The sequence below is a fragment of the Arabidopsis lyrata genome (genome assembly GCF_000004255.2).
Source record: "Arabidopsis lyrata subsp. lyrata unplaced genomic scaffold ARALYscaffold_2, whole genome shotgun sequence".
Lineage (NCBI taxonomy): Eukaryota > Viridiplantae > Streptophyta > Magnoliopsida > Brassicales > Brassicaceae > Arabidopsis > Arabidopsis lyrata.
The window spans coordinates 16014988-16037013 of NW_003302554.1; the positions used below are offsets into that span (position 1 = coordinate 16014988).

Sequence of the window (22026 nt, forward strand, 5' to 3'; positions counted from 1 at the left end):
ATGAGAATAAAATTGGAATTTTTACCAAACATCTGCATTGAAAATCTAAAACGACAACTATTATGAAACAAAATTTAAGTGTTAAAACGACAACTAAACTAAAACGGATGGAGTATATTTTTACATTTTTTATTACTTTTTTATTTGGAGACGTCAACAAACAAACAAACAAACACAAAGAAAACAGATTTGTATTGTAACATCAGCTCATTAAGGTTTTGTTTCAACTTTCAAGCAAGGAGAAACAAACAAAAGGGAGGTGTTTGGAAGACAAAGTTCTCGGTTTCTAACAAACAATTTCTTCTACACACTCAAATATCTAACCCTAAAGCATATAAAACCGATGAGTTATTAATGTGTTTAGCATCTCAAGTCTCGGGCCACAGAACAGCTCTCTACATAATCTGACCGTTAATGCGACTGCTGATGGTATCTTCAGTAGAATGAGATGCTGTAGACCAGTTTCCGCCTGTGTTGTTTTTCAAAACCCGCAACAATGTCATCGATCGTATCTTCCCATGTTTCATTCCCTTCAATCTCTTGACAGAGTTCCAAGGCAAGTCGGCCACCTATAGCTGCTTCTTCGTGGTTGTCTTTAACCTCCAAGTTCATCACAAGTATGGTTTTCATAAGCGACTGTTCTCTGTTATTAAGATCTGCAGATTTGTGACAAAATCCAACTTGATGAGATAAAGATATTAAGACACAAGAATGTTTGTATTACTTGTACACAGTAAGAAAACTGACAGTTCTATCAAACCATGAATGCAATCGTTTCATTAATTCATACATGTAAACATCTAACCAAACTAGTTCAAATTAATTTACCAAATGAGAAGACTGTTTGGAAACACCCCATGTAGAAGATCAAAGTCACAACATTTCGTTTTGCTTCAAATGGGATAAGTGGCCACAAATTTTCATCCATTATTAGAAGAGTTTGTGATGAATATCTATCTACTTAGTTAGTGAGCACTCAGGATGAAGCAATTATGAAACAAAGTATTTAACCGAAAAATGGGGAGGATTAAGATTACCTTCAAGGACAGAATCAAAAACCTTTTCCTCAAAAGTCATAACCACATCAAACACACCATCACCAGCATTATCTTGCCATCTTTGAGGAGCAAGCTTCACAGATAAATTCCTCTTAAGCATCTGTAATATACCATTCCGCTTGTAACTGATGAAAACAGTTAAGTGTATCAAACTTCAAGCTTACAAGTCTCCCTATACAACCCAATGAACATGGTTCTAAGTACCAAACAAGGCAATGCATCACAGATTGGAGAAACCATAGCCACAAGCAAGAACTTTGTATACTTACTAAAACACACACCTTTTATTCAGTCATGTTGTCAACATTTGGGGAGAAGAAAACATATTTTTTCCCCAGAATCAATGTCTAACCTCAACCAAGAAACTTAGATGTGAATTAGGAAACAATTTAAGGAATTTGAATAGCATAATTGTTGTTCTAGCCTAATAAAGTAAGTAAATTAGAAGGAGATTGACACTGAAGCAGTGACCAAACATAACTTAGGGATTCGAAAAATCATGATCGATATGCAACAATCACAGAAAACGCGAGAAGAGGATACAGTTCAGGATCTTTGCGCCTGAGCTCGTCGAACATCTGCTTGTAAGGAGTTCCAAAGTCGTAGACGTTAGGCTCTCTGACCGATGGTCCAGGTAGTTTTACATGAGACCCAGTCCCGTACGAAGCAACGTCGAGACCTTGCCTCTTCAGAAGAGCGTGAGCTTCCATGCTCCGGTTCTGATTCGACGAACATACCATAGCGTACCGGAACCTCATCGCGAAGCCGCCGTCGAACAAATCTGCAATTTTCCCGGCGACTCTGCAGTTCACAAGTTAAATCGATTTCAGTGATGTAATGTGATGGTTTTAATTGGGCCTAATAATGGGCCTGAGTCTGAAACGGGCTTTATCAAGAGATCGAATATTTCTTTTCTTTTTGTCTTTGTTGTTGACCCACGACTGATATGAGGAAAATTCTCACGATAAAGATGTTTTTTTGGTCCTTCTTTTTTGCGACTTTATCGTCCAATCAAAAAGATCCCATGCTTTGACTAGACTTTATGGGTTAGATTTGACTCCTTGACTTTGCAAACTTAGTCCCACGCAAGTTACTATTTTTCCAAATGTATTCACTAATCTTTTCTCTTTTCATATATTTTTTTTTTCTTTAACAGTAATTGGTTAAAAGCAAAAAAATGTTTTCATCACAAAAAAGAAAAGAAAAGAAAGAGCTAATTAAATTGAAAACGGAACTTAATGTAACGCGTATTAGTAGAGTTATGTGTCCATGCTATGAGTCAATGACGTTGACTGACCCAACGACTTGTGTTACGTTGCATTAATGTGACGTTGTATAAGCCACTCCGCAATAACGATTAGGAAACACCTCCTCAATCATCACAAACTGGATTTCAAAATATTATCCCTAGCTCACCTTCTCTTCATCTTCACTCGAAGGTATTTACAATAAAACCAGCTACGTGTCGTTACCAGAGATGGTCCGCCGTAGCTTGATGGCACTGCTGAAGATGTGCGGTGGGCATTCCGGTTCCGGTGGAGAAATATCATCCGAAGATGGCTTAGATGGTGGAGACCGTGGCATCTTCTTCAGTCTCCAAGAACTTGAAGTTGCCACTGATTTCTTCTCCGAGAAGAACCGGCTCGGAACCGGCGGATTTGGCCCTGTCTACAAGGTAAACTCTTAAAAAACTCTGTTTTAAAAACAGAACAAAATGAAAGGGGCATTTATTTGATACTGACATTAATAGGGATCGATGCCGAATGGTGAAGAAATAGCAGTGAAGAAGCTATCAGTGGATTCGAGACAAGGGTCTAGAGAATTCACCAACGAGGTTAAGCTCTTGCTTAGGATTCAACATAAGAACTTGGTTTCGTTACTGGGTTGTTGCTTCCATGGTCCTGAGAAGATGCTGGTTTACGAGTATCTCCCTAACCGGAGTCTTGACTACTTTCTCTTTGGTACGACTCTATAATTGTCCGACAAGCCACACCAAACTGTACCGAATCATTGGTTCTGTTCTGTTCTGTCATGATTCATTCAACTCGAACCGGTTTGGTAGAACCATTGATCTCTCTGTAATTTTCAGATAAGATCAAGCCCGGTTCACTTGGCTGGGACCATCGATGGCGAATCATTATAGGAGTGGCGAGAGGACTGTTGTATCTACACGAAGAAGCTCCGATACGGATAATCCATAGGGATATAAAAGCCAGCAACATTCTTTTAGATAATAATTTGAACCCGAAGATCTCGGATTTTGGTTTGGCCCGGTTATTCCCAGGCGACGGCACTCATACCAATACCTCTAGAATCTCTGGTACTTTGTGAGTAGCTGAGTACACCTAATCCCATCACAATCTCAAATCTCTATTATCTTGAAAATGATTGTGAATGTTTCTTTTTATATGCAATGATTGTGAATGTTGTATAAGTATATTTAAGAGGCTTATGTGAATGTTGATGCAGTGGCTATATGGCTCCTGAGTATGCGTTGCATGGGCTTTTATCGGTCAAGTCAGATGTTTTTAGTTATGGAGTCTTGGTTTTGGAAATAGTTAGCGGAAGAAAGAACCAAAATCCTCGTCTTGGACCAGAAATGGCTGATCTCTTGAGCTATGTAAGTTGGAATCTTTACATTTACTAGTTCGGTTTTGCATAACATATAAATTTTGCCATTATAGTTGGGTTCTAATCCTCAATATTGTTAAGTTTCATAGGTTTCCAATTCATAACCAATTGGCCACGTCTCTTATATACTAATCAGATCCATTCTCATCTTTCTAATGTTGGATCTTCCACAATTATACCATACTGAAGGACTCATGAATCATTCCCTATATTAATTTGTTATGTAGTTTTGGTCGCCATTAGAATCAGTCTCAACGTTCGTTACCAACCCGTGTCATGGTTTTGTACTAAACTATGGAAACTTCACCCCCTACATGTTTCCATTTGATCTGCTTGTATGTAAACTGATTCAACATTTTTTCCAACAAAAGGTTTGTTTAACTCTGAACAAAAATACCGAGGATATGTATCTTAGTGGTTTATATATCCTAGTGTCGTCGTTGTGTCACTACCTCGCGGTTTAAACCCATATAATGCAAAGATGTAATTGATTTAAAAAAAAAAAAAAAAAAACCGGTCTAACTCAATAACCAATTTATATTCTTACAGGCGTGGAAAATATATCAAGAAGGAAAAATTCTGGAATTGATGGATCAATCTCTAGCAGGAGTATACAACCGCGACGAAGCAGCTACATGTTTCATCATAGGATTACTGTGTTGCCAGCAGTTCACATCCAACAGACCGGATATAAACACGGTTCATCAAATGTTGTCGAGCGATTCATTTGATTTGCCTAAACCCGGTCGGCCTGGACTCCAAGGTCGTAGAGGAGGCGGCTATACAAGTACCGGGGCCGGTACAGGAGCCGGTTCAAGAACTTTTGGATTAAACGGAAGCGAACCAAACAGTTTTAAGAGTAGAAGAAGTAGTGGAGGAGGAGCGGCTGGACAGGATAGCATCGTTGAGGAGCACTCGAGGAACTCCATCTCCATGTCTTCCTTCGCCGAAGGAAGATGAACAAAACATGTAAATGCACCCATATTTACGTGTATATTATAGAGAGACAAAGAAGAGGACCTTTTATGTCATATGTCTATGGATCGTTATATTTGAGATCTTAATATATTCTGATATGAATTAGCAACAAAATTAAAGAAAATATGTTTTTCGAACTTTATGTTTATTTAACGTTTTTTTCAGTAGCTTAATTTTGTGTAATCGAGTCTTATTTAGCGGAGCTGATTTAGGCAACCTAGGTGATATGTCTTTCAGAGTAATAGACTTTTATGGGTACGGTAATTTCAGCTTTCAAGTTCCATCTTCCTCAAGAGGAACAGTTTGACACCAACCTAATTACTGACTATATGACTTTTTGTTTTCTTAGAAAAGATAACTGAACAAAGGAAGTTTAGTTTCACAAGCAAACAAGTCTAAGTGTCTAACTACCTGTTTCTTTTATCAGAGTTTTCTTCTAAAACCAAAACTAAGCTATGTGGTCTTATCTTGTTATATATGTGATATCGTTTTATTGGTTGCGTTCTATTTGTTGATTTCTTCGATTGGGTGGATCATGTGTGTAACAATAAGTATTCATACAAAATGAGATGTACTAGAAAGGAAACCTAAATTATGAAAATATAGAAACCGTGTATGAAAATATGAAGTTTTGTTTTGTTAATTAAGATATTCTAAAAGTTTATAAGATACAATAGAATATACTCCAATATATGTATGCACCACTGCCACCACACCACTAATGAAATTTAGATGATAGATTCACATCTTTGTTTATATTTCGTCAGAAATAACCCAACTAGGCAACTACCAACCTGAATAAAAACAGAACCAGTATGCTACAAGTCCGGTACATGCCTAAAACTTAGCAAACTAGTAAACCTCGAAATTATTTAAAATGGAAGAGAAACACTTTTTAGTAAAAATCTTTTGAATTGTATAGTTACTGCTCTTTTTGTTTTATGGTCTCAAGTTTGCAAAACTTTGGACATTTTTTCTTACAATTATGTTTGTAAACGATATTTTTGTTTTTGTTTTTTAGACCCAGTAACACTCATGGTCGGCCCTGGTATGTTATGTAGAGTTTGATATGTAGCATACATCTTGTATTCCGTTACTGTTTTCTTCAGTTATGTCGTTTTTGGATTTCTTTCTTCAAGTGGGTTTTGTTTTTTGTTTTAGTTGTAAATCAAAATAGATTCATATTTTGAACTTTGAATTGGCTGTTATCCTTGTGCAACCCTATTAGGATTAAGACTACTCAAAAATCTTATATATGTGGTCTGGTCTGTTCCAAAAATTATTAGGAAATTCAAGGAGTTGTATATATATAAATCAAGGGGTTTAAATAGATTGGCGAACAAGTATTCAAAAGATTTGACCATTTATGCTTGTTATCAATACTTCCGGTGTGTCAAAATTTTAAGTGTACTAAAAATAACAATGCATGGAGGTCAAAACAACAAGTTAGATAGAGTCTTGAATGCATATGTAATTTGCATGTGATTTGATCAGTTGAAAATGGGTATGGTGATAGGTTCGATCAATTAATTTACTTAATTTGATAGGAACCTAACTCTATAGTAAAACCCCAGAAAGATAAACGTTTTCGCTCAGAAGTCTAGAGAAACCAAACCAACGTTAAACGAACTTACATTGATTAGAGTTCGACCTTTTTAAGTTTCAACATATACCACATTTTAAGTTTCAACGTAGACCTAAGTTATGTTAAGTATAGATTATACGTCATGACATATACTCTGCTACTAGTTTGTGGCAATGTCGTCGAAATGTCTTAACTAGGATTTAAATCCGCATAATTCATACTCCCTCCGTATTTTAATAAGTGTCGTTTTAGGATTTTCTTTTTTTAAAAATTAGATGTCGTTTTCAAATTTCTATGCAAATTTTTTTAATTTTTAATGTTTTATGATATCATAAAACATTAAAAAATAATAAATTTTGTATAGAAATTTGAAAACGACATCCAATTCAAAAAAATAAAAATTCTAAAACGACACTTATTAAAATACGGAGGGAGTATTGTTCAAAGAAAAAGTTAAATCCTAAATAGCCAACATTTTAACATAAATAGATATTTAACTAAAAATGCTACTATTAAAATATTCTACTATTTGAAACCATGAATATCATCGATCAAACTATTCTTGAGTAAAATTATTTCCAATATTTATTGTTCTTCCCTAGTGTTTAATACTAAACCGCTAAAACAATTAAAACTATATAACCAATGAAATCTTAAACCAATATAGCAAATGCGATCAATGTAAAATAATAGGATTGGATTAATCGTTCGTTCGTCACAAATCACAAAAGATTAAGAACAAAAAAAGTAGAAAAGGGCACCAATCCAATTGAAATAAATACTTTGTTGAGGACTTGAGGTCTCAAGTAAGTTCTTCCCCCTTGAGAAATAATGAAAAAAGTTGCTTAAACAGTGATCACTGGTCCGGCTACCAAACATTGGCCCACTTTCTCTATTTGGATATATCTCCTGATAAATTATGTGTGACCCACTCCTATACAAAAATCCCATAACTCTCACTTTCATTGGCCCTCCTTTTTTATTTTCTAACCCCACTTTTATTCCAATTTTTTAATATATATATATATATATGTATAAATACAATAATAAGAAAACAGTAGTCTACATATAAACGTAGCCACTCGCTCGAAAACAGCCACTTTCTACTTTCACCCATTTTAAAAAAAAAAATCTTATTTTTATAAAACTGATCAATCTCAATAATGGCGAAGAATCTCTCTTCTGATTTTCAGACATTTACGATGGATGATGATCCAATAACACAACTAGCAGAACTGAGCAACACTCTTCATCAGTTCCAAACATTTCCTCCTCCTTTCTCTTCTTGTCTCGATTCTCTTTTCTTTCATAATCAATTCCCTGATCATTTTCCCGGAAAACCTCTCGAGAATAATTTTCACCAAGGGATATTCTTCCCTTCTAATATCCAAAACAACGACAAGTCTTCTTCAAGAGTCGATACCAAGAAGAGAAAATCATTAATGGAAGGTGTTTCTACGTCGGAGAACAGTGTCTCTGATCAAACCCTCTCAAGCTCTTCTGCTCAAGTTTCCCTCAATGGAAATAGTTTGACCAAAAATGTATTTCGTCAACCTAGAAACCCTAATTTCACACACACACACATAAATAGATATATTAGACGACTCTCAGTTTCCATGGATTGTTCTAACTTTTTTTTTTCTTGTCCAAATCACAGAATTCTTCAAGAAGAGGGAAGAGGTCGAAAAATAGAGAAGAAGAGAAAGATAGAGAAGTTGTTCATGTAAGAGCCAGAAGAGGCCAAGCCACTGATAGCCACAGCATAGCAGAGAGGGTAAAATTGATTATATGATTAATACATATATAGGTTTTAGAAATTATTGATAATAAATAATACAATGAAATCAAAACCATAAATGAACATATTTTCATATGAAATTTCAGGTTCGACGAGGGAAAATAAATGAGAGATTGAAATGCTTGCAAGATATAGTCCCCGGATGTTATAAGGTGATTAATTATGAGAAATTTTAACCAAATTATTTTGTTTAGACTATAAGAAAATATATTAATTATGAGAAATTTGGTGATGCAGACGATGGGAATGGCTACTATGCTGGATGAGATAATAAATTACGTCCAGTCCTTACAAAATCAAGTCGAGGTATAACAATAACAATTAATTTCTTTGAAATTATAGGTTATCTACCAATTCCATTCGTTTCAATAATTATACTAATTTACTTCTTTTTTTTTTTTATGTGAACTCAGTTTTTATCTATGAAGCTTACAGCAGCAAGTTCGTATTATGACTTTAACTCGGAGACTGATGCTGTGGAATCCATGCAGGTACATAATCAAGAATCTTTTAACTTTTAACTAAAAAAAATTCTAGTAAGACGACTGATGATGTTTGCTTATGATTTATTTCTTAATTAACTTAACTACATGGTTTGATGTGATTAATTAAATGTTTTAAATAACGATTTTAAATTGTCATATTAAAATGTGCAGAGGGCAAAGGCACGTGAGGCAGTGGAGATGGGGCAAGGGAGGGATGGGAATTCTGTCTTCCATTCATCATCATGGACCCTTTGACTTTTGTTTTTGCTCTCCTTTTTTTGTCTTTCTAATTTTCTCCTTCTTTTGGATTATAAAATATATATATATATATATATACTTTCAAAGATTAATTTCAAGAAATCTCGATGCCATATGATATGTATTCCTGTGTAATTTTGACATTACAAATATATATACTGCCTAGAGATTGCATTCAACTAGATATCGGAACAGAGTGGGGATACACATAAGGATCAAAATTTTACCGAGCAAGCAAACATTGGAACCACAATGAATGAGTGTCAGTGTACCCAACCATATTTTTGACATCAACTTTAGTAAGCTCCCACAAAAATTTTGACAATATGATTGATTCTTAAAGCGTTTTGAAATGAAGTTGTGGAAGCCTCCTCAATCACACTTTAGAGAATAGTAATGAGGAATGTTATTTCGGCTTTGTTAGTTAAAAACTCTTTCTGGATTCAGACATAAATACGATTAGTATACAATAAGTTCGAATGTTCAATACTACGTTTGCGTGACAACATGATTTTATAATTTTTTAAAACTGCCTTATATACGCCGAAACACAGAACTATATAGCAATATTAAAAAATACATAAAACCTCTTCAAATTTTCAGTTGAAATCAAAAGTTTCAAATCAGCCACAGCTGGAAAGCCTTGGACGTCCAAAACAATAGTCATCAAATCTCAGTTTTAAGAAAAATGAAAAGAGTATTTAAAATTCGGATTTGCACATTATATTTACAACAATATAGATTAAAAATTGGCATCATCAGCAACTTTGATTGAGGTCAAATAAAGACAAGCAAAGATGATAAACTCGAACAACAACTGGACTTGGACATCTCAGGAGAAGTGGACGAAAAATGACAAAACTACCCTTCACTTGTTACTATCGAAAGAAAGACATAATGATGTATGTCTCCGTAACGAAACACAACGACAAAGAGAGGTTTTATGCAATTTGTGGAAGAATGTGGGTTGTGGATTTCGAAAAGACGTGTTTAATCGTGGAGCAACCAAAGGTTTTTCTTCCTTTTTTTGTGGACTATGTACTTATCTAAACATAGCTTTTAATTTTCCTTTTTTGAATGAATTATTGCATGAGTGACGGTTGCATATTTCATACTTCATAGACTGTGATTGATGTTCCCAATTCACTATCAACATGATTGTGAAGAACATTTGTGAAACTTCTAGATATCTATTCTTCTTTTAGCATGTAATAATAATAATACAGTACTAGTTTGTATTACTATAAGTGTTTATGTATCATCACCAATATTAAATTTGATTTCCCTTTCGTCCACTTGGATAAGTACTCATAAATGGTCAAAATTACAAGAGAAAACTCCAAAAAGTGGAAGTGAAGTCCATGGCATGTGTTGCTCTCAAAATGGTTGTGCCCAAGTTAATTTAGGGCTTTAAAGATGAATTAGTCTGGAAATAAATTAGTCGAAAGCAGAAGATAAATTAGAACATAGAAAATAAGGAAAATATATATTTAATAAGGGAAAATAAAAAGAGAAATTAGATGCAATGTATGCATCCATGAAACTAGGGAGGACAGCTTGAAATGGACCATTACATGCCCTAAAGAAGATGGAAAATATGTGGGGCTTTTTATTCATCTCCGTCTTATTGCATATATTTATATAAAAATAAGTTATAAAATACCTAATTTTGAATAGTTACAATTGCATAGTGGTTGATTGTTTCTAGTTCTACAGTAATACTACTTTTATTACAACATGGTCTTTTGAAAAAGTTGATTTACATATTGAAAATGATCAACATATATCAAAGAATCCAAGCTTTCTAATATATATAAGTTTAGAGATTCTCTTTCATGGTTAAACCTTAGAACAAAATGGTTAACATATTATTCAAAAAATGAAAAATAATTCAATATGTTGTTGAAGGGGATAGTTTTGGGAAACAAATAAATATTTGGGACCAACAAGTATTCTATTAATAGATTTAGTGATCACATCATTTGGTGGCAGAGAACAAAAATGGGCAAGTTCAAGGATCCAAAAACATTGTGGGAACCACCAACCACCAAAATTTTGGAAGTGACTCCATTTGAATGTGGAGGAGTTGTTAGCTCCTCAAATCTCTGAAGTCTTAAGTGTTAAGAGTTAAGATAACCCACAAAATCTTCAATTCCACTTTTTAAGCATTCTTAATACTTTCTTAATATTTTAACATATCTACTAAAACAATTGTAATAAACTATTAACAGTACAACACCAGAAACATGCTTCCATACCATTTTTTGGATAAAGCAAAAAATAATATTTTCCCTTAGAAATTTGTGATCAAATACTTGTATGACATCACAATTTTCTTCAAATAATAGTATCTTTTTCTTAGTCAAAAACTTTAAAAAAAAAAGTCAGCAAAACAACTGTAAACAAGACATCGGAACTTTGAAAGGCAGGAAAAAAATTGTTACCGAACATTAAATCAAAGAGAACACATGAATTTTCTCCAGGGGATATGACCAAAAGTATTAAGTGACACCTTGAACTTTGGAAAAAATCTAATTACTTTTTTTTTTCTTTTTACAAATTATCCCAAACTTAACTCCGATTACATTCAAAGCCAAAACCTGTCTCTTCTAATGTTCTAACATGGAGACCAAGCGATCATATCAATGAGCTTCACTGTCGGAGAATCTGTTGAAGCTGAAGGACTTGGTTTCTCTGTTCTGGTGGCAGCAGATTGATCTGCTCTGGCGTTAGGCTCATCACCTGTTGAAGTAATGCCTTCTCCATCTCTGCAGATATCTGGACAAATAAGAAAAACATTATCATCAGCAAAAATGACAAAAGTTTTTTGCTCTGTAATCAGAAATTCTCATTTCGGATTCCGGCAAAAGACACAACTACAACATCTACTGGAAAGGAACGTTGAATCCGATTGATTTGGGACTACACAATCATCGACATGAATATACATCCAAGCAGCAATAGCGATACAATGCCGATGTCTTGCAGTTGAAAGATAAATTACCGGTGCAGGGCGAGGTGGTTGGCCACCTCCAGGCCCAACTTGGCTTGGTGGAGGCACCGGTCCTAAACCTGGGAGATGAGTAATGTTTGAGCTCTCTGAGTGGCCAGCCATCCAAGAAGGACCTCTGTCTTGAGCCATCAGACCTGCTAATTGGTTATTGTTGTAGTCTCCACGATATTGACCTCCTCCCTGAAACAATAAACAAGATTACAAGCAGTGAGACCCAAAAGCAAAACTAAAAATCTGTACAGTTTCCACTTTCCATTAGATGATTTATTCTATCTTAAGCAGAAACATGATTTTAACGGAATCAGAACTAGAAATAGGATAACAACTTGACAATGAAAAAAGATGAGAAGAATTAACGCCAGAAGAAATAATTTCTCATATCTGATTAAGAATAACAATGAAAGATGTTGGAAAGAATTCTCATTAAAGGGTGAATCTACTTGAAGGTGTAGCGCTCGGAAGAAAACACAGACATAAAGCAGCATAATTTCCATAGTCAATCTGCAAAACTACCGAACATATTGCCTAAAGGTACAAGAAAAGTAAGAGTATAAATACCTGATATGTTGGCTGACTAGGCAGATGTTGCTGTCCCTGTGGGAATTGAGGTACACCAGAAGCAGGGGGTCTGTTGCCTGACTGCAAAATTGGCTCAAATAACGAGTTTTAGTCAGTCAAAAACTTTGAAATTTACAATGACGGAAATAAAAGATAACCGATAATAGCTACTCATAACTCTGACTCACATGAAACATGGGTTGAGAAAGATGCTGAGGAGGTGCGCCATGGTGCTGAAACCCAGTGTTTGGACCAGTTTGGGCTTGTCCATATTGATGATGATATGGTCTAGGCTGTTGCTGTGGCAAATGAGGACCTCCACCCGAGTGCATTGGTTGTTGCTGCAACTGAGTGGAGGAAGCTGGTATATCAAGATGATGAAAAGGAGGTGGCTGGGATGTTGGATGATGGGGAGCGGGAGGAGGCGCGTTTTGAACTTGAGAAGACTGTTGATGAGACATAGAAGTGACAGTAGGATTCAGATGTCCCTGACGCTGGGGATGCGAAAAACGAGGCTGTGGTAGAGCAGTATTGGTTGCAGAAACAGAAGGCGGAGGAGGCATAGGCATTGGTTGTGGTGTTGGGTGTTTTCGAATCGGGGCTTGTGGCTGCATCGTATTAGCTGGCTCATGTACACTGCCTCCACCTTGGATAGAGGACATATGAGCTTGAACGTTTGGCTTTAGAGGTATAGGTTGATGAGATTGTTGAGGCTGTTGCATAGCTTGTGGTTCAACTTTGGGAGTCTAAATAAACAGATTTGTAAAATTTAAGATCAATCTATAAACAAAAATGACTTAAGAAGTATTCAAAGATACAAGTACATACCAGTTGCGGAGGCTGAACCATTCCGAGCATGATTTGTGCCTGGCATTTCAACAAACAAATTCTGAAATCTATCAGTAAATGAATTTTTTGAAACAGGCATAAACCTAAACATTGTTCATATCTGGAAACGACCCAAAACCCTAATATTTAACCTAACTGCTTCTTAAACAATACTGAACCCAAACTAGTCTAATCAGAATACTCAAGTAAGAAGCTCCAAATCAGAATTCCTCATTGCTTATAAGACCGCACGAATAGCAGATTTTTAGGAAAAGATTAGGGAAGTGAAGAAGAACCTGAAAAAGAGCCTTGGTCAAAAGAGGATTCCGAATCAGAATCTCCCTCGCTTGTTGATGGTTTTGATCAATCAACGTCTGCACCATTAGATTCTACTCATCAAAAACAGAATTCGAAAAAAAAAAAAAAAAAGAAGAAACCAATTGTTCTCTATTCAAATCCGTAAAGGATTAGAGTTGTAGCTGATAATCGGAGGGTAGAGAAAAGAAAGAAGAGAGAACCTTCATTTGAGACATGATGTCGTAGAGCTGACTTTTCGTCATTCCGGCGAGATTTGCCGGTAAACCGCCATCTCCGCCGATCTGCTTACCCGCCATGGTTCTCGTCGGTAATCGCTACCGAGATTAACCTGAATGTTAAGGACGCAACACAAGATTTGTACTCGATAACAAAACTCGGCCTAGTATAATACGGGCCCATTTAGTATAAAAACGACTAAACCCGGCCCATTTAAAATTCTAGACTTATTATTATTAGTCTATGGCAGATCAACTCTCTTCTAACTCTCTTTTTGATCAAAAATATACCATTTTTCTCAAAACAAATCAAAACTATAAAATATAGACATGCATTAGATATGCACGTTAAATTTATTTATATGAAATTTATTGAAAATGTTTCTTTACATGTACCATGTTAATTGTACACGTAACATGCATGTATATTGTATAATATATCTTTTGGAAAAGCAAAAGCTTATAAACACAAGTTTACTTACATTAGAGAAGCGTGTGACACGGTTTTGGCCTCTTCACTTTCTTGTTGCTCCAGAGATCTTCTTTTATTTTTGTCTCCATCCATATTTTTCTTACGCGATAGTTTTATATATTTCATGATCCATAATATACAATATATATTGGATTCTTGCCTTTAGTAAGTCGGTAAACATCATCAACTTTATTTTTATTCTTTCAGGTAAAAATAGAGTCTTCCTCTACACTCCTCTTCCACATGTTCTGTTATTCATAAGTATTATCAAATGATTATGAGATATTCATATGGGTTATATATTTCAAGGGAGTCAATAATCTTTAAACTTGGCACTTGGTATAATTTCAGCATGCCCTTTAAAGAATGAGTAGGCGTATAATCTTGTCTCAAGGAAATTATAAGAAGTCCACATTTATAAACATGTATTGAAACAATTAAAAGATTTAAATTAATAACCAAAAGGTAGAGATTAAAAAAAAAAAAAGAGAGAAGCACTCAACTCAACCACTTTATATTTTTTTTTTTTGGTAAAACCACAAACTTTGCTTTTGATTTTGTAGCCGAGGAAGTCTCTCTCTCTCTCCATTTGATAGGAAGAAGAAGAAAGATAGAAAAAGATAAAAGAAAGAGAGAAAAAAGAGATTTAATTAAAATGCAATGTTATACAAATGAAGAAGCATTAGCAAGTCTCTTCATCAATGTCTCTACATCTTTCTTTCTCCTCCTCCTCCTCCTCTACTCCGCCGTCTCCCTCCTCCTCAAGCTCCTCCACTTCATCGGCGGCTACCCTCTCCTCCAAAGGTCTCTATCTATACACGTATATACATATGATAAATATATAGTTTCATTTTTCCTTGTTTTCGGATTTTAGCATATACTTTAAACAAAATTATGGGCTATTGGTGAGTTTTATACTGAAAATCTTTTAAATTCTACATTGGTTAGCAGAGTAGTTTCATATCTATTTACGTGTTACCGAACGTTAGCATATATATAGCTAAAAAGAAAATAAGTGGCCGCTTTTTGATGAGTTTTTCATATAGTAAATATTGTTCTCAGTTGGGACAAATCATAATATATAGCTTAATTAATTTCTTATTATGTAGGAATGAATATGAATATGATTCGGCGGGGTGGTATTCCGAAGATGAAGAAGAGGAGGAAGAGGAAGAGGAAGAGGAAGAAGAAGGGAAAGAATTCAAGATGTCGTGTAACACAAGTTACCATGTGATATCTAGAGATCAAAATCCAGATTTGATAGCTGATATAGGAGACGACGGAGAATCTTTAATGTTTTACAATAATAACTCTCAAGATGGACTATGTACTCAACACATGAAGGAGGAGTTCAATAATGTCTATCAAACTCATGAACACGAAGAAGAAGATGATCAAGATTCCAACACTTCTTCTACGGAGGAACACTTTTCTTCTGCCAATGTTTCTCCTTATCGCAGCGAATCATCAATAGAAGAGGAAGATGATGGCGTTGAAGATCTTCCTGACGATCGTTATGATGATGATGACGAAGATGAAGAGGTAGGAGGAGTGTCACGATACGACGTCGTTGAGGATTTGGTTCGTAAGCAACCAAATACTAATACTAGTACTCGTGGTCCCTCTCGTTTCCAAAGTGGTTTGGTGTTCAATGACAAAAGCTACAATGGTATTATGATTTCTCCTCCTAGCTCATCTCTTCACATGTTTATTTTTCTTTCTTCACATGCAAATCAAAAGTTGTTTTCTTTCTTTCTACAAGTAACCAAAGTTAACACGGTTTCCTTGATTTTTGAATAAACAATGAAATAAAAATCTGAAACGACAAGTCTTATATCCAAATTTAATTATTATGTACTAGTATATTCACTTATCATGATACTTTTGATGAATATTATACACATGACAAACAAAACAATGTGAAACCGGTTGAGCTAAACCGTACTTGGATTTGTTTGCTGTTTGGATAGCAGGAGAGCTTGTGTCTAATGGAGGAATCAAGAATGATGTTGACGAGATACAGCCATCATCGGGGTTTTCCATGAGAGAGATCAAAGCAGAGGAATTAGAGGAAGAGGAAGAAGAAGAGAGAGGAGAGATATTCGGAGAGTCATACACGAATGGGTCAACGTCAAAAAGCTCATCAGAATGGAGAAACTCTGTCAAAACTGACGACCCTTTCTCAACTTCCTCTCGCCGGAGTTGCCCCAAATGGGAATCTTACACCGTCTTCCAAAAGTACGACGAAGAAATGACTTTTCTCAGTAGAATCACTGCTCAAAAGCTTCACGAAACAGGTGAAAATCATCATATATTATACAATAGATATATGTATTTCAAGAATCATGCACGAATGAGTGTTTATCAATATATAGATTTTGGTTTGTATTTTCTAATTTTTGTCCATTCACACACAGAATCGTTAAAGTCAATCATGGTGGAGCCAAGATCGATCTCGGAGAGGATCGTTCACAAGTTATCATCAAATGGATCACACAAGAAAAAACAACAACGTTATCCTGGTGGCAATGGGTCGAGACCAAACCCGTACGTGGAACTAGAATCAGCTTACGTGGCACAGATATGTCTAACATGGGAAGCTCTAAGTTGGAACTACAAAAACTTCGAGAGAAAAAGATCATCCAGGCTACGAAGCTTCAACGACGTCGGATGTCCGGCCGGCATCGCCGACCAGTTCCGTACGTTTCATATTCTATTACAAAGATACGTGGAGAATGAGCCTTATGAACATGGAAGAAGAGCAGAGATTTATGCCCGAATGCGAACTCTTGCTCCTAAATTGCTTCTTGTTCCTGAATACCAAGGTAATTAAGTAAGCTTTGAGAGTATATGTTTGTATATGCGGTCATTATTCGAGGGTATAGATTCGGTAATGTATTCATTCGTTTGGATATGTAGATTATGAGGAGGATGAGAAAGAAGAAGAGAAAGAGGAGGGTTTCAGGTCGAGGATATCGTCAGCATCGTTCTTGATGATAATGGAGGAATGCATAAGAACATTCATGAATTTTCTCAAAGCGGATAAAGAGAAGCCTTGTCAAAAGATCCTCAAAGCCTTTTTTGGGAGAAGTAAACGAGGCTCCGTTGATCCAACCCTTGTCCATCTCATGAAAAAAGTCAACAAAAAGGTCAATATATATTTCAACTTCCACATTTTTCACTACTTTATGACTCACTTCTAAAAAATAAAAATAAAAATAGTCATACTTAACCAAGACATGTAGTGTAGTGGTTTTTATTAGCATCAATGTTGTGTCACCAAATCCGGTATAATTCATATTGCTAAGTTTTCCAAATTTTATCATTATATATTAAATAATGGCTTTACTCTTTTTCTTTGTGAAGAGTCTAATCTTAACCAACAGTATGTTGATATATAATTGTGAACAGAAAAAGACGAAGCTGAAAGAGATGCGTCGAGGAGGAAAATACATGAGGAAGAAGAAGATGAGTATAGAGGAAGAAATGGAGATATTGATGGGTCTAATAGACTTGAAAGTGGTGTCAAGAGTATTGAGAATGAATGAAATGAACGAAGAGAATTTGCATTGGTGTGAAGAGAAGATGAGCAAAGTTAAGATTATTCAAGGTGGAAAGGTGCTTCAAAGAGATTCCACTCCACTTTTCTTTCCTCCACATTGACCCCACTATTTCAATCTAATCTCTGAATATACCCTTTATTCTTTCCCCACCCACATCCTTCTTCTTCTTCTTCTTTTTTTTCCTGTTTTTACACCTCATATTGTAGGAGATCTTTTTTTGTCCAAAAAAAAAAAAAAAAAAAAAATTGTAGGAGATCTTTTAGACAAAACCCACCAAATAAAGAGTACCATAAAGTTTTTAGATAGGGATATACTGTAGATTGCTTTAGTTCTTTATACTTTATACTTTCTCTTTGTTTTTCCTTTTCTTGCTCTCTATATCTTTCTACTTTTTAGTTTCTTAGTTAATTAAGTTTCAGGCTTTATTAGGAAGTTAGGTGAGTCATACACTCAAGGAATCACAACATTAGGTATATACTTTTAAGGAGGAAAAATCAAATTATTTGTTCCACACTTATGATGGGAATGGATTTTTTTTGGTTGCATGTGATTGGTAATATAACAAAATAAAATGTTGTGGAATACATTATTTGTTTTATTAAATTTACGGAATCACAAAATAGCTGAATATAATTGCACAGTCTTGTGAATTGAATCTATAAATTACCGACCTTACCCTAAAAAATATGTTGAGAAAAGAGAACTCAATAAAGAGAAGCCGTGATGAGAATAATAAGATTCATGTATTTACAAAATTTTGCAAAACTTCTAGTCCCAATCGAAGCCATATGTTAGAGGAAATAAATTAAGAGAACGTACGTAAAGTGTTGTAAAACAAAAAAAAAGAAAAAATGATATTTGCAGTGTTACGTGTAATGTATGGGCGGCTAGGAGTAAAAAGCGTTATTTACGCCCACCGTTTTGAAGACTTTGCCAAACTTGAAGTACTTCCCGTCTTCTTAATGCCTGCAAAAACATTATCAATTAGACAAAACTCTTAATAATTAAATTAAACACAATATTTACACTAATCCATACTCAAAAAATCTTCAAATCGAATAAGTTCTAAGTTTGCTTACTTGATGACGCTAAGCCTTTACTTGATGATGTCAACCCCGTGACCTTAGCAACGGTCGATGTTGTTCTTGTAGCGGCTTTCCGTAGCTTATCGAGTGGTCGTGTTACACTCGTAGATGATCTTGCAGTAATTGACTTAGCTCTGAAATTGAATCCGACTTTTAACGTTAGAAGAAGAAAAAGTTCTCTTAAAACAACAATTATAACAACAACATGATGTGGTTTTAAACCTGTCTGAAATTCTGGGTGGTCTTTTTGTAACATCCATGGATCCTTGTGTTCCGATAGATGCAGCATCAGACGTAATCTCGCTTAGTCTCTCATCGTACTCTGCCTCGGCAGAGGATGCTAAACTCTCGCCGTCAGTAACAGAGTATCTTGATTGTTGTGATGAATATTCTCCTGTATCTGAGTTTATGTCATCGGTATGTCCTATGCTTTTTCTTCTCATCATGGGTTTCTGAAGTCTCTGAGTATGATGCTGAGTGTCTTTTGCCAGATGAAGTCTCTCTATCTCTTCGTCTTTTCTCGCTATGGTGTCCTTAAGGGACGCTAACTGTAAAAACAACAAATGATTCATTGTATCTTTGAGTTGATGGTAAGAGAGATAAGAGCGAGAGACAGAGGAGAGAAAGTGTGTCTATTTACCTGTTCCATTAAGTCTCGAACGTCTTTACCTTCTTTACTGGTCTTTGCTGCACCAAGTTCGACTCCAGAGACACGCTCTGCAAATTTCAAGGTACTCATTGACTCTGAGTATGAAGTAGCGTCAGGGTTGAGTTGCACAAACATTAGCGTCTTTGCTCGTCCTCCTATAAGCCACAACGCGTAGAAACAGAAGTTATGATATTTCTTATTCATGAATGTGGTATTATAGATGAATTTCACTAACCAAGAGAGGTTTGGAGGAGCTGTGTTAGCTTGCTGTTTCTGTATGGTACATGGGAACTCTTTGAAGCGAGAGAGAATATCACATCTCCAAGAGATGAGAGCGATTTGTTTATATGTTGTGCTTCTCTTAGTCTGTCTCCTGTAACTTCAGAGCGATCTACTCTCTCACTTCCTGCCAAGTCCACCAAATGAAGATTACCATATAGCACAGAACCGGTCTTTAAATCTTTGCCGCGAACGTGAACAGTGACAATGCTGCATAAGAAAACATATAAATTCAGTTTAACAACATTTAGGGCTGTTGAAAACACTCTTTTTTGTTTGTTCCAAGGGATAAATATGAAGAAGAACCTGTGGGAGCGACTACTTCTTTCATTCAAGGCAGTAGAACCAACGGCTCGATTTTGTAGTCCAATGTCCATCAATGTAATCACATCTGAAGTTGATGTCACAGGATACATGCTTGCGTCAGGCACAGCCAGGCCATTTTGCTGAGTTGTAGAAAGGATCCCTAGTGTGTGCAGGTCAAGGAAAACAAAAAGAATGGCTACACTAACGCTAGCAATGAAAAAACAAATAGACAAAACCAGGATTTAAAACAAAAGGATATTTCTTTTGAGAATTGTCATCCGATAGTAGATCGAGCACTTGTTCATTGTATATCTCCACCATTTGCACCCCGACTTCATATGATATGTTTCCCTTTCTGGATTGAGAGATTTTAAAGAGATCATTGAGGGCACGATAATTAACTCCCCAGTCCTCTTCACTTGATCCATCTGGACCACTCTGAAAAAAAGGGAATGAAGGTAAAAGCGCATCAATTCCTATGAAATCTTACTCAGAAAAAAACAATGAAAACATACCATTGTATAAGTTTTCCCTGATCCTGTCTGGCCATATGCAAATATACAAACATTGTACCCATCAAGAACTGACCTAACCAGCGGTCTTATGTCTGAAAAGACCTCAGCTGCAAGAATCCAAAATATCGAATGAACTTGGTGATATCAATATAATATTATGTCTCGAGATGTACCATGCATTCTCACATAGATCACACAAAACAGAAATGAAAAGCATAAGGATATATAACAGAACTGGTAACAGATGAACACACCTTGTGTAGCAGTTGGACTATACACCTTGTTGAACTTAAACTGGCGAAGACCGTCTTTCCCTGGTCTAGTTGGATTGGTAACTACCAGTTCTCCATCCTCACCGACATACTCGACCACTGTATTTGGTGCACCCTGTCCAGGAAGGAAAGGCCTCACCCGGCAAAACACTCTGATGTTTCCTGCAAGTCATAACTATAGATTTTATGGGCTGCATAAAATTTGAAAATCTACACATCTGAACAAATATTTAACATGATCCTCAGTACCTTTTAGCTCCTGAAGCTCGTTGAAAAGCTTCCGGTTTTCAGTTAGTACGGCGTGATAGTTTTCCGCAGCATTGCTAAGTTCAATCAGTTTCTTTCCTGAAGAGACAAATTTTAATTTATAAACACTACAAAAATAGCAAGGTCATGGAAAGTTTATCATGACTTCAGAAGCATCAGTTAGATCATTCTCACCTAATTGGCTGAACTGTTCTGTATAGTTCTCTTGAACCTTCAATATTTCTTGCTTGATGGATCTTGAATAGAACCTCAACTCCTGGGATTCAGCATAATTAGCCAACTATCATCGAATATAAAACGATTATTTTAGCACAGTATGTATGAACATACCAGTAGTGCCTGAGACTGGTTATCAATAAAGCTTCTATAGGAAAGTTCTTTCTGACTCCAACTTTGGTGGTTAGACTCAGACTTTTGCTCCATTTCTCTGACTTTAGTCTTCCAGTTTACAAGGTTTTGTTCAAGCTCTTGAATCTTTCCTTCAAGGCTTGTATTAGCAATTTTTGTTTCTTTTTCCATTTGTTGAAGCTGTTTCATCTTTTCCTCAAGAGCATTTTTAGCAGTATGTGCTTTTATTCCCATTTGTTCAAGTTCTTTTACCCTTTCCTCAAGGGCATTTTTTGCAGTGTTTACCACTTTTCCCTCTTGTTCAAGTTCCTTCAGCCTGCTCTCCAGTCCTGTTGTAGCGACCATTGTTTGGCTTTCCATTTGCGAGCATTGCTGTTCATACGCTTTTCTCGTTGTCTCCAGCTCCTGCCTTAGCACAGAAATTTGAAGGTTGAATTGATCATTTTCTTTCAGTAGCTTGGTCATATCCTCCTCTTCGTTTTTCTTCTGTTCTTCCCACTTTGACTTTTCTGTCTATCACACAGGAACATCCCATGTTAAGGTAA

The 22026-nt window shown here is 35.8% G+C and overlaps 6 protein-coding genes across 7 annotated transcripts in view; 3 read left to right on the top strand and 3 right to left on the bottom strand.

The window, feature by feature from the left end:
* Positions 1–170: 170 nt before the first annotated feature.
* LOC9325011 (RNA polymerase II subunit A C-terminal domain phosphatase SSU72) lies at positions 171–1880 on the bottom strand. Its single transcript, XM_002888902.2, has 3 exons — positions 1602–1880; positions 1038–1183; positions 171–656 (listed from the first exon to the last, which is right to left on the bottom strand). The coding sequence occupies exons 1-3, from the start codon at positions 1814–1816 to the stop codon at positions 436–438; spliced, it is 582 nt and encodes a 193-aa protein (XP_002888948.1). The 5' UTR covers positions 1817–1880; the 3' UTR covers positions 171–435.
* Positions 1881–2357: 477 nt separating this feature from the next.
* Positions 2358–4805, top strand: LOC9325012 (putative receptor-like protein kinase At4g00960). Its single transcript, XM_021010226.1, has 5 exons — positions 2358–2733; positions 2809–3019; positions 3148–3385; positions 3528–3678; positions 4239–4805. The coding sequence occupies exons 1-5, from the start codon at positions 2536–2538 to the stop codon at positions 4647–4649; spliced, it is 1209 nt and encodes a 402-aa protein (XP_020865885.1). The 5' UTR covers positions 2358–2535; the 3' UTR covers positions 4650–4805.
* Positions 4806–7318: 2513 nt separating this feature from the next.
* On the top strand, positions 7319–8977 carry LOC9323573 (transcription factor BEE 3). The gene is made up of 6 exons (XM_021034024.1): positions 7319–7793; positions 7910–8026; positions 8137–8202; positions 8288–8356; positions 8464–8541; positions 8707–8977. Exons 1-6 carry the CDS (start codon positions 7416–7418, stop codon positions 8788–8790), a joined length of 792 nt encoding a protein of 263 aa, XP_020889683.1. The 5' UTR covers positions 7319–7415; the 3' UTR covers positions 8791–8977.
* Positions 8978–11217: 2240 nt separating this feature from the next.
* Positions 11218–13907, bottom strand: LOC9323574 (formin-like protein 20). Its single transcript, XM_021035987.1, has 7 exons — positions 13711–13907; positions 13489–13566; positions 13193–13231; positions 12553–13110; positions 12365–12445; positions 11798–11986; positions 11218–11571 (listed from the first exon to the last, which is right to left on the bottom strand). Exons 1-7 carry the CDS (start codon positions 13804–13806, stop codon positions 11446–11448), a joined length of 1167 nt encoding a protein of 388 aa, XP_020891646.1. The 5' UTR covers positions 13807–13907; the 3' UTR covers positions 11218–11445.
* Positions 13908–14769: 862 nt separating this feature from the next.
* LOC9325013 lies at positions 14770–18305 on the top strand. Of its 2 annotated transcripts, none has more exons than XM_002887464.2 (6): positions 14770–15001; positions 15307–15866; positions 16168–16494; positions 16615–17022; positions 17117–17346; positions 17609–18305. In XM_002887464.2, exons 1-6 carry the CDS (start codon positions 14853–14855, stop codon positions 17858–17860), a joined length of 1926 nt encoding a protein of 641 aa, XP_002887510.2. In that variant the 5' UTR covers positions 14770–14852; the 3' UTR covers positions 17861–18305. The 2 variants fall into 2 exon arrangements, with proteins under 2 accessions (XP_002887510.2, XP_020891439.1); XM_021035780.1 differs by having other exon boundaries at positions 16171–16494.
* A 159-nt stretch (positions 18306–18464) lies between these two features.
* Positions 18465–22026, bottom strand: part of LOC110231049 (kinesin-like protein KIN-14P) — a 5915-nt gene continuing 2353 nt past the window's right edge. Inside the window, exons 9-20 of the mRNA XM_021035781.1 lie at positions 21464–21996; positions 21308–21389; positions 21116–21211; positions 20849–21028; positions 20595–20701; positions 20339–20517; positions 20080–20244; positions 19730–19983; positions 19486–19649; positions 19068–19393; positions 18840–18979; positions 18465–18726 (exon numbers count right to left, since the gene is read on the bottom strand). Coding sequence (XP_020891440.1) covers positions 18668–18726; positions 18840–18979; positions 19068–19393; positions 19486–19649; positions 19730–19983; positions 20080–20244; positions 20339–20517; positions 20595–20701; positions 20849–21028; positions 21116–21211; positions 21308–21389; positions 21464–21996 — 2285 coding nt within the window. The 3' untranslated portion in view covers positions 18465–18667. The remainder of the gene's footprint in view (positions 18727–18839; positions 18980–19067; positions 19394–19485; positions 19650–19729; positions 19984–20079; positions 20245–20338; positions 20518–20594; positions 20702–20848; positions 21029–21115; positions 21212–21307; positions 21390–21463; positions 21997–22026) is intronic.